Source organism: Xenopus tropicalis, chromosome 8 (genome assembly GCF_000004195.4).
Source record: "Xenopus tropicalis strain Nigerian chromosome 8, UCB_Xtro_10.0, whole genome shotgun sequence".
Classification (NCBI taxonomy): Eukaryota; Metazoa; Chordata; class Amphibia; order Anura; family Pipidae; genus Xenopus; species Xenopus tropicalis.
In genome coordinates, this window is record NC_030684.2 from 87,920,867 (window position 1) to 87,933,227 (window position 12,361).

At 37.8% G+C, this 12,361-nt stretch overlaps 1 protein-coding gene across 6 annotated transcripts in view; it reads left to right on the forward strand.

Moving 5' to 3' along the window:
- unc79 (unc-79 homolog, NALCN channel complex subunit) overlaps positions 1-12,361 on the forward strand; it is a 92,183-nt gene that overhangs the window by 34,263 nt on the left and 45,559 nt on the right. For all 6 annotated transcript variants that reach the window (XM_012969401.3, XM_012969402.3, XM_031891384.1 and 3 more), the window contains 12 exons: positions 198-419; positions 811-1,038; positions 2,455-2,602; positions 3,004-3,086; positions 3,481-3,629; positions 5,075-5,232; positions 5,694-5,875; positions 6,120-6,321; positions 7,333-7,512; positions 8,037-8,102; positions 8,385-8,671; positions 11,302-11,484. In XM_012969401.3, coding sequence (XP_012824855.1) covers positions 198-419; positions 811-1,038; positions 2,455-2,602; positions 3,004-3,086; positions 3,481-3,629; positions 5,075-5,232; positions 5,694-5,875; positions 6,120-6,321; positions 7,333-7,512; positions 8,037-8,102; positions 8,385-8,671; positions 11,302-11,484 — 2,088 coding nt within the window. The remainder of the gene's footprint in view (positions 1-197; positions 420-810; positions 1,039-2,454; positions 2,603-3,003; positions 3,087-3,480; positions 3,630-5,074; positions 5,233-5,693; positions 5,876-6,119; positions 6,322-7,332; positions 7,513-8,036; positions 8,103-8,384; positions 8,672-11,301; positions 11,485-12,361) is intronic.

The window sequence follows — 12,361 nt, forward strand, 5'->3', positions numbered from 1 at the left end:
TCTCTTTAGCACTGGACACTGTTGCTGCATGAAACACAAAGCTAAGGAATGAAACCTTCAACAATGAATTTAGAGAACAAATACTTACATTTCTACTACTGCAAATGACTTGAAATGACTTATTGCTCTAATCAGAAAATTGATCTTTTGTCCTTGTCTTCTTTAAGCAGCTGCTTTCTCCCCTGTCTTTCCTGCAGGGCAGTATTGCTTCTGACCCTGGACGCCGAGTTCAACACAGCATGCTCAGCCCCTTTCCTAGCCCATTTCACAGTCCTTTTCGTAGCCCCATGCGCAGTCCTTTTCGCAGCCCCTTTAAGAACTATGGACATCCCGGAGGAAGGACTATTGACTTTGACTGTGATGATGATGAAATGAATCTGAACTGCTTCATACTAATGTTTGACCTCATTCTGAAACAGGTAGAGCTGTGTATCTGGGCACAATTTGCACCATTTAATTTAAAAGAGCAGGATTGTTGGATAAATAACAGTCACTGGGCCCAACAACAAAATACTTTTCGTGTCCAGTTCCTAGACATAAGGAAAGATGACCAATTTCATACAGATATATTAAAACTGGATGTTACGCAGAGCAACTACAGACACTCCAGATCCCATGCCCTTGGTTTGCTGTCTGTTCTGTTCCATCTCTGGAGTATGGAAATCTTTTTGTTGAAGTTGAGGCATCTTCATCCAGGTGTTAGGGGGCATCTGCTGTAGTGTATTTGTATTACACAAGAAGTCAGAAAATATTATATTAAGGAAAATGCGACTATTTTTAACTACAGACTGGGTTATTTTTATCTTTTAGATGGAATTACAGGATGATGGGATCACTATGGGCTTGGAGAATAGCCTGTCAAAGGATATTATTTCCATTATAAACAACGTATTACAGGCCCCATGGGGTGGTTCCCATACATGTCAAAAGGATGAGAAAGCAGTTGAATGCAGTCTCTGTCAATCCAGCATCTTATGTTATCAGATGGCCTGTGAGCTGCTTGAGCGGCTAGCTCCTAAGGAAGAGATCCGGCTTGTTGTAAGTAGATGGTGGAAATAAAAAATTTTGTCATAAAAGTGTCAATGCCTGATTTGGGATTCAAACTTGTCCTGCTGCATTATGGGTCATTCTAAATGTTTGTTCCACAGAAAAGAGTTTAATAGTAAAACAGAGAGAAAGAGAACTATTAAGCAATCCTATTGGGTATAACTCATATTTAAATGATTTTTTAGTAGACTTAAGAAATGGAGATCCAAATTATGCAAAGATCCCTTATCTGGAAAACACCAGGTCTCAAGCATTCTGGGTAACAGGTCCCATACCTGTACAATGTGTGGGCGGGTACAGTGCTCCATATTTCACCCCTCCCTAAATGTACACTGGTAAAATCATTTGTAATCCCCAAAACAGAGCCGTTCACATCCAGAGAGGTACTGGGGAAGAGATAAACAGGAAACAGAATTTTTAATAAGCCTGTGAGGCATTTAAGATAGGATAGCCCTAAAAAAAAGTGTGATTAAATAGGCACTTAGGAATCCCCAGAAAAGCAAAAAGATCAATGTATTTTCTCTGCAGGAACAAACAAAGCCCTAGAAATATATCTCCTTTCATACAATATATCTCTTTCTCTTTGAAATCCATTACCTATGTGCTGTCATTGTGAAAAACGAGGTACACTGTGTGGTGGCAGGGATATTCCAGTTTACAGAATAGCTCAGCAGGATTGCTAATGTGTGAGCTGTGTCTGAGCCCTGGATATGCCCTTATACCAAAGAAGATGAATGTGATTGATTGCTCGCATTTCTAGCATGCAGACTAGACACTGGATTTTGGTGGTTCAGCAAACTTTCAGTCCTAGTGACAAATGATCCTTGTATTAGCACAGAAATGGATGGAACTGCCAATAAAGAATCTAAATAGAAGGAAGCTCTGCTCAAACTTCAGAATAAATAGATTCCTAATACTTTTTATATTTATGCATTTAGGTGAGCATTATACACACCAATGATAGGTTTTGTCATTAATGCCAAGTTAGCATAGCGTATAAAGGTACACTTGTGTCTGGGAAAGGCATGATTCAAATGTTACTGCAACTCTTAGTTGGTTGTGATAATGTGTCCACTGGATGGTGTTGTATGATTTTACCTTTACCAATCCACACTCACCAGCACACCCTGGCCTTTCCATTCTGTTCCGTCTGGTGCACAGTATTTAGAGAGACGTCGGCACTCTCCACCACGTCAGACATGATGTCTGACAAAGGGGCGTGCCCCCGAAACGTTACATGGTTTGCTACTATTAAAAATCAGCAGAGTTTATCCCGCTTAAACAAGTCATGTTGTGCCGGTATTTTTGTGCTATTATGATTTTACCTTTAACCTTTTCTCTGGGACAGATTATTTTTGGCAGTTACTGTATATTCCAATTTACTTATTCATAAAAACATATTTTCAGGAGCCCACTGACAGCCTGGAAGAGAGTTTGCTGTTCTCCAGAGCTGATTTTATTATTGCAACAGAGGGAGAAGAGGAGAACAACCCAAAAAACAAGCACAGTGATAATCCAGGGAACCACACTGAATCAACAGAGCCTGCAGCCACAAGTGAGTTTGCCAATGTCATAAGAGGCTACAGTCTAGATACTCCAGTTTCTTGCACTGTGCTCCATGAACCCCAAAAGCACATTACTGAATCTGAAGGATAATTCTATCCTTCAGATTCAGTAATATGCTTTTGGGGTTCATGGAGCACAGTCAAAGTCATTATGAACCATTTAGGGAAAGAAATTGTTCACACCGAAACCACAGCCTTATTAAAACTGGTCTTCCAGGGATATTTTGTAGAGTAAACAGACATTCCCCCTGAATCTCAATTTAACCCATCTGGGGCCCCCCAGGCACTCTCACAGTTAAGGAATCATTGCTCTGGGTGCTATAAGAGTTCTGTCAATGGATATTTACTGATATACAGAGATAATCAGCATCATTTGTATTTGATGTTTCAGCAGCGGTCAAGAATGATACAGATCGAAAGTTCTGTTATCAGCAGCTTCCTGTGACTCTGAAGCTGATATACACCATTTTGCAGGTACAGTTCTTTTAATGGAGTTTACATTGATTGCACTGAGGGTATAACCTAATAATATACGAGAGCCAGGAATAACGTAAAATCTATTCTTAAATATATAATCAATATTCTAAACTATATTCTTACTGACATCATTAATTAGTGATATAATTGGTGACACATGTATAGTACAAACAGATATAAAGTTAGCAGAAGAAACATCACGGTTCTGTATAAAAACATTTGGCATTCAGTTCTATGGAAATGAAAGTCCTTTGGTATGTTTTAATTTCATAGTAAGTAGCACATATTTACAAACATTTTTAAACTATGTGTGAGAGCGGAGTCCAAGGAGGAGAGTCATTCAAAGAAACTGGAAGAAGATACTCATGAAGCTATTATTTTGTTATTTTAGGAAATGTCAAAGTTTGATGAACCTGACATTCTCTTTAATATGCTGGCTTGTCTCAAGATCCTCTGTCTGCACGGGGAGTGCCTGTATATTGCTAAGAAAGACCACCTGGTGTTTTTAGCTTATATTCAGGAGCACATGCTGATTTCAAGGTAATCTTTTCAACTTGTAATCCACAGATCCAGGCCTTTAAAGCTATAAGCTGTCTATTCATGCACATTTTTTTACACCCAACTTACAAAAACAATTGTGTACCACACAGAAAACACACGCTTAAAGCTAATGTCAGAAGAGGTAGTTTGTACTGTATGCTGTTAGAAAATGCATTAAAGGCACAAAAAACATTAAACTCAATGTTAGTCACATGGGCAGAAAAACCAAGCAGCCTAATTGCTGTCACTGTCATACTACATGCCATAGACTTAACAGACAACTGCCATTCACCAAACAATTAGGCCTGAAAATACATGTTTGAGCCAAAATCTGAGTGACGAGCGATAATTGCCATTCAAGCCAGTGTCAGGTGATGTCGATAGTGAAAGGTTTTTCACTATTGGCAGAAATACACCAGGGGATACAAAGCTCAGAATTCATTACCTTTATTGAGTAGTTTTACAAATCCACCCACTGTTCTGTACACTTGATGTTTAAAATGGGAGTGCAAAATACATTTTTGTTTCCTGATGGCCTACAGAATATCGAAGATGTAGCTGGAGTACTTACAGAATCTTAGACTGCAATGTTTTATCCTCTACCAGTGCACCATTAAAGGGGACCTATCACCCTAAAAAATAATTCATAATACTTTTCTACCAAGTTGGTTGAGCAAAATAAACTTTGCTTACACTATACTGTACAAACTATTAAATTTTTTCCCTTCAGCCTAGAATTTACAGTCACAGCAGGCAGGCAGGTGCCATTTTGTGAACACTGTTATTAAGGCAAGCTTTGTATCACCCCCAAAATCTTATGCATATGCCATCTAGATGATATGTAGGAAGTGCTGAATGGAATGTTAAAGTCATTGTAATAAAAAAATCTAAGCTGACAATCATATATTGACTGCCCCGCCTCTGTGCAAATTGAGGCTTTGGCTTGTGGCTTTATATTTAAATTTTTAAGTATTCTCAATCTGCTCACCTCCCTGGTGGTCAAATATACAAAATAACTTTATGAATAAAACTATTTAAATACTTATCTTTCTTATATGTTGATATATAATATAAATATATTTAGAGTGTCATCTTCCATGGTCATACAATAAGGGCAGTACAAACAATTTGCACTCCAGTTCCAAAAATATGCCTTTTATTAAAGCAACAGTAGGTTACAGAAAGACCCCTTATCCGGAAAACCTCAGGTTCCAAGCATTCTGGATAAAAGGTCCCATACCTGTATATATGTTTACTCACTGCTCTGTTCTCATGGGGTCTCAGAAAGGCAGCTGGTACAGGTATGGGATATATTATCCACTGGTGTTGGCTCTGCACCTGAAAGACCCTTAATATATTACAATGTTTTAATGTTTTGCTCTTCCTCAGTGGTATTGATGGCACTGGCACCACTGCTCATCAATACCTTTCTTTGTTATCTATAGTTTATGGCGAGTTCTAAAATCAGAGTTCTCTCAGCTCTCTTCATTGGGTGCCCCACTGCTTCTCCATGCTCTCTCACTACCTCATGGGGCAGACATTTTCTGGACCATAATAAACAGCAATTTTAATAGCAAGGACTGGAAAATGAGGTTTGAAGCAGGTAAGTTTCTCTTATCCCGTACTTGTTGCATGTAGAATTCTTTGACAGCATGTTACTAGCTTTCTTTTATCAATGTCATATTGCAAAAGGAGTGGCAAAAAGGAAATCTTGCTGTCACTTTAATCACATACAACGTTATGTTACTGCAATGATGTATAATTGCAGTTACAGCTTAATTAAACAGAATCCGCTTGCTGTTTTCTTAATCAATTCTAGTGTACTACAGTCCTGTAAATATGGTTTATGTTCTTGTTTTTAAAATTTATAAATGCATTTATAGATGTGTTTTATGTAGAATCTCTGCAATGAGCACTACCAGCATTAATACCAGTATATTCAGGCTCAAGTAAAAGATGGGATGATAGGGTTCCTTGTAACCCATGTTGAGATGCATAGCAGAATTATATGGCATTAAAGCATGCATCAAAGACAATCTCTTCTTTTATTCTTGATTGTTTTAGTGGAGAAAGTCGCCGTCTTGTGCAGATTTTTGGATATTCACTCAGTCACAAAGAACCATTTGCTAAAGTATTCTTTGGCGCATGCCTTCTGTTGTTTCCTGACTGCGGTAGAAGATGTGAATCCTGCAGTTGCTACAAGAGCAGGGCTTCTTCTGGACACCATTAAGAGACCAGCGTTACAGGTGAGGCTTGGTTGTTTAGGATAATATGCCTCACATTTTAGGAGTTTTACTACCTATCTTAGGCCCATATCCATTAACTAGAAGAAACTAGTGCATATATCTGATTAAGTTTTTCAACATTTGAAACTGAATGGAGTCATTATGTTACTGGCATGTCCATCCCTTTATTAGATATTCATGTGCTGTCCTTATGTCCAGTGAATTTTGCCTAATATTCTTGCTCCTCCCTCTTTTGTTCCTTTAGGGTTTGTGCCTTTGCCTTGACTTTCAGTTTGATACTGTTGTTAAAGACAGGCCGACAATCCTTAGCAAACTCCTGTTGCTCCATTTCCTGAAGCAGGATATACCGGCTCTGAGCTGGGAATTCTTTGTCAATAGGTTTGATACACTTTCCTTGGAAGCACAGCTCCATTTGGATTGCAACAAAGAATTCCCATTTCCTACCAGTAAGTGATAATTACGTATTGTGTATTAATAATTAATTAAATTGTGGGGTTTGTGAAAAGGTAATGAATGTTTTCAGCATTTATTACTCCATGAGTTGCACTCATTTATTCCATCCCTCCTACATTCTTCCCACAGTCAATAAAATACAGACATCACAGAATTGGTACTTTTACCATAAAAGCTTACAAAATATGTGATGCAACCTTTTCTTGAAATATTCCAGTTTTCTTTTGCAAGTCTTAAATCCAGATATATTTATTTTTTTCTCTAGTAGCAGAAGTGCCCAGGAGTTACTAGTGGGTGTCTGTTTCTAATGGAATCACCTAATTAAGTTAATCTGATCTGCATTTTTAAAGTGCTCTTAACCTGCAAGGGAAGTTAAATAAAATTACATGAATGTCAAATATAGTACAGGTATGGGACCTGTTATCCAGAATGCTCGGGACCTGGGGTTTTCCGGATAAGGGATCTTTCAGATCTCCATAACTTATGTCTGCTAAATATCATTTAAATATTGAATAAACCCAATAGGCTTGTTTTGCCCCCAATAAGGATTAATTATATCTTAGTTGGGATCAAGTACAAGGTACTGTTTTATTATTACAGAGAAAAAGAAAATCATTTAAAAAAATTAGTTATTTGTTTATAATGGAGTCTATGGGAGATGGCCTTTCCGTAATTCGGAACTTTCTGGTTAACGGGTTTCCGGATAAGGGATCCCATACCTGTATATACTGTTAGACATAAATACACAATACTGATACTCAAGTCACATTTTATGTCAAAACTGGGTGATCTAGTGGCATCCTTTGCGGCCCTTGTTTAATGTTAAAGAGCACAAGATCTACTAGTAGGTAACACTCTACCTTTTGGTCACCACTACAACAGCATGCTTGAATCAGGCTTTCCTGTATCTCCGTTATCACTTATACCACTTTTATATATATATATTTTAACTGTTTTAAATTGATTTTTGAGCCATAAATTGTATATATATATATTTAAATTAGCAATCACTGCTGTGAGGACCAATGTGGCCAACCTCAGTGATGCTGCAATGTGGAAGATCAAGAGGGCACGTTTTGCTCGTAATCGCCAGAAGAGTGTTCGCTCCCTACGAGACAGCGTCAAAGGACCTGGAGAATCTAAGAGAGCTTTATCCCTACCGGAAACGCTGAGCACCAAAATCCGTTGAGTAATTTATGACACTGCTAGCCACAATATTAATGCAAGTGCACAAGTCTTTTTAGGAGAATAATGCAAATTATTTTTTGTATTAAAAAAGAAATACAAATATTGTCAAAGCTTAAAACATACTGTATGAAAGTGTGTGAAGGTGTGAAGCAAGTGCTAGAGTATCTATTACACTGTTTGCTTTCAAAGGCTTCCTGAGATATCAGTGCAGTCTGCCAAATAAAGTTTATTTCTAGGACAGCCAAGGGACAAATTATGTTCCACACTTTACTAAAGTTTTCATGTAGCTAAAGTGGGCTCAAGGGCCCCCAATACAGATCCCTATAAATTACATCAAGTATCATATTTTTTTGGTTTGTGTATCCAAAGCACCAGCATCAACCCACAATTGTTTCTCAAGCGCCCCTGGAAAGGCAATGCCTTATATGTTTTTCATCCTTTATATTGTTGTCACTTGACATGCAATGAAAATACAATTGTATTTGTATTTTTAATATTATTACTTTCATTCTGTCTCTAGCTGTCAGGCTGACAAGACATGAGCAGTCAGCACCAGCTCTTGGGGGAACAGCAGAGCAAACACAAGGTGGGACCCAGAGAAATATCTGGAAAATGTATTCATTTTAGTTTTATTTTGGTTCTGCTCTACACAGCCACTAGAAGAGATTTACAGTCTCTTTGTTTTAAAAAGGCCAGTGATTTTTATCCAACCTTTCTCTTCCATTTGTAAGAATTTTTCAGTTTCTGTACAGTGGGAGACAAAGTGATATATAAAAAAAATCCATGCCTGTATGTTAAGTCTATAAAACAATTTTTGAAATAGCATTAAAACTAACTAATTCTGTTTTAAAATGTTTGGGGATGATAGCCCAACAGTCTCCAGAAAATGATAATATAATCAAGGATCCACTGCCAGAGGATGCTGGAATTGACCACCAGACTGTTCACCAGCTGATTATTGTATTAATGAAATTTATGGCAAAAGACAAGAGCAGCGCCGAGGCTGATATCAGTAGTGCCAAAGCCTTCAACACTGTGAAACGCCATCTATATGTTCTGCTTGGGTTTGACCAACAAGAAGGATACTTTACAATTGCACCACAGAAGATGCGCACATCAACTTGCTTCAATGCTTTCATTGCAGGAGTTGCACAGGTATGAGGGAGTTAGGGGAGCTCACTGAGGATAGTTCATGTACAGGGTTGGATAGACATAGGATTTATGCAGCCTGGGCAGCTACACAGAGGTCCTATAGGCTGGGGGCCCAGGGACCCCACCTACTTGGTATTATGTTATCAGCAAGTGTCCTAAACAATGATCCAACACAGGGGGCCCTATGGTGTTAAAGGGGTTGTTCACCTTTAGGTTAACTTTTAGCCAGTTATAGAATGTCCTATCTTAACAACTTTTCAATTGGTTTTCATTTTTTATACTGTTTAATGTTTTTCATGCCTGTTTCCAGTCTGGGGTCACTGAACCCAGCAGCCAAAAACTATTGCTCTGTGAAGCTATAATTTTATTGTTATGTTCCTTTTTGTTACTTATCTTTCTGTTCACCCAACAGTCTCTTATTCAAACCACTGCCTGGTTGCTAGAGTATACTGGACCTTAGCAACCAGATATCTGATAAATTTCACAATGAAGAGCTGCTGACCAAAAAGCTCACTAATTAAAAAACAGAAAAAATAAAAATGAAAACCAATTGCAGATAGTCTTTAAATATGAATGTGTACAAAATACTAAAAAAAAGTTAATCGCACCTTTAAGATCCACCACAGTCCAACCTCTTCATATATATATTGTCACAGATCAGACAAATAGTTGAGGTCAGTAAGACAGACTGTATGGGAATTTAAATGGGAGTATAATGTAATTGGTAATTGTAATCAGTTTCTTGAAAAAAAGATTATAATTCTGCAATTTTCCATTGGCAGCCTAGAGGTTTTAGATAAATTCCTAGAAATGTCAATAGCCTACAGTGCATTACAGTATCTCTGGGAGGATGCACTAATGCTGAAGATCTAGGTCTTTGTAACAGACCTCAGGGTTTTAGCCTTTATAAAACTTAATACATCAATGACATTGACCTCAGCTTGGCAAATTACCCACTAGTTATTACTCTCTCATTTAAAGTTCTTTCAACACAGGGATTCTTGTGTTTCATTTTTTTGTATATATTTTATAAACATTTTTGTGAACCACAAAGCTCTGATAGAATAGAATCCCTGATGGGCTTCTAGTAAACCATGCAAAAAGACAAATACAAAAAGAAAAAGATAGAAAGGACAGAGAAGTTTATATAGTACATTATATTATTTTCATAGATCAGTTGACTGTGTGTTTTCTGTAGATTTTCACCACCTTGCTATTGCCAGCCTGTAGGTAAATAAGATATGATAAATATAGATCAGGTTGGTTAGATTACTTAAAATTGGGAAAATGCAGTGAAGGGCAATGGTCGGGATGGGAGACCAACTATGAGAAGTAACTTATCTCTATTAAATCCATGGCACTTTTCAGGTATCTACACTAGGGGGCACATTTACTAATCCACGAACGGACCAAAAGCGTCCAAATGCGTTTTTTTGTAATGATCGGTATTTTTGCGACTTTTTCGTCGGCGTCGTGATTTTTCGTATTTTGCGCGACTTTTTTGTCGCCGTTACGACTTTATCATATATTTTCTGCAACTTTTTCGTCGCCATTGCGAAAAAATTGGATTGGTTTTTCCGCCGTTTACAATTGCTCAATATGAAAAATTTGCAACGGTGCCGAAAAAGTCGTTAAAGTCGTGACGGCGACGAAAAAATTGCGCAAAATACGCAAAAAACTGTGACGCCGACGAAAAAGTCGCAACATTTTCGTTTCCAATCCCATTTTTCCCATTCGGGATTCGGATTCGTCGATTAGTAAATGTGCCCCTAGATGGTCATTTATGAACCACAGTCCACAAAATTTTGTAGTTTCTTTATTTTTGCATGTCTTGTAGGGTATATGTTAAAGCAAGTTAGGGAATAATATACTGTAGTTTGTGAGTCTTTTTAGCTCTTGGTTTAATGTTGAATTTGGTGAAAGAAATTGGTATATAGGGAATTTTAAAGAGGAGTGTGCTTAGGATGTAGAAACAATAGTTAATGTGTTGTGTTTATTTAATACCATATTTGAAGGGACGTAGTTTCTGTTTTTTATAAAAATAAGCCTTAAACAATTTGTTAGTTTAAATCATTTTCTCAAAGTACTGGCAGCTTCAGTGATCTTATTATTTGAAAGCTGGTTCTTTGACTTATTCCCCTGTATTTCCATAATTAATAGTTCAATGACATTTGTGGTATAGCCTGAAGAAATCTGAACTTCGTTCATGTTAAACCTTGCTTGTCTTTCTGTAAAAATGTATGATTCATCTTTTAATAATTTGACTGTTTGTTTTGAAATAATGCAAGTAAGATAATATCAAACAAATAGAGTTAGAGCAGAATTATTTAAAATGTTGAGGCACAGAACATTTTTTTTTGTTGATATCACACAAGTCATTTTATATTTTATCATCTGCTTTCATATGATATTCACAGATATTAATTTAAATCACTTATATTATGGACAATTACCTGCATTTGCATGACTAGTTAATATACTAATTTATTTACGTTTGAGTAGAATGGAACATACCTATGCTCACTGTATACAAGGGTTAAGGATATGAAATGTTTTTTCTGTAAGTGCTATTTTAACTTATGTCATCCAAAATGGTTTGAACAGTTAATATACTGAACAATTACTTTTTGTAGGTGATGGATTATAATATTAACCTTGGAAAACATCTTCTGCCACTTGTGGTACAAGTACTAAAATACTGTGCCTGTCCCCAGCTGCGTCATTACTTCCAGCAGCCACCTCGCTGCTCCCTGTGGTCTCTTAAACCTCATATTAGACAAATGTGGCTAAAGGCATTGCTTGTCATACTTTATAAGGTATGTGCACTCTCCTTATCACATAAACATTGTAGAAATACAGACATTCTGCTGAATTAGCAGTTACCCATCTCATAAGATATTTGGCAAAGGAACTATAACAGTTTAATAAACATTATAACATTACATTTTACCCCTCCATCTACTTTTTTAGTGCCATAAGTTCATGTGGACCCTCATAGGGAGAGGAACATATAAATCAATTACATGCAGTTAAAAAGATAACTCTGGACCACTTGGGTAACAGGCAAATAATAAAGTTCATGTGTGCTAATATGAACAGATGGGTTTGATTACAGCTGTTTTACATAAATTAGTAACATAAATACAAAAATTTATCTTGCTTGTCAGAATTCAGTACTTTATTGCAGTTATGTAAAGAATTATGGACAGCTGCAGTGTAAGGAAGTGTGCCTTACCGGCACGGCGGGGACGCCCGCCGCGCTGCCATCGGCGGGGACGCCCGCCGCGCCGTTCTGCCTCTGTGCCTGCTCCTCCATAGTGTGCGCGCGCGCGCACTTCCGCATGTTTAAAGGCGCAGGCGCGCTGACGAATGACGTCATGACGCACGGCGCATGACGTCAGCGCGCAATGGCGCCAAATTTGAAATATTTAAAGGGCCTTTCTTTAGTTACTGATTGCCCGTGATAGGATTTGATTCCTGGTGCCTTTTGAGCCTTGTGTATTTTGTTCCTGTATCCTGCTTGTTGCCTTCCTGTGTTTTTGACCCGGCTTGCTCCTGACTATCCTGATTTTCCATATCTGACCTCGGCTTGTACTTCGACTACGTTTTCGTCTCATCCTGCTGTATCGATTATTCCGGTTTGACCCTTGCCTGTCTGACTATCCTTGATTGCTGCCCGCCCCGACCTAGCCT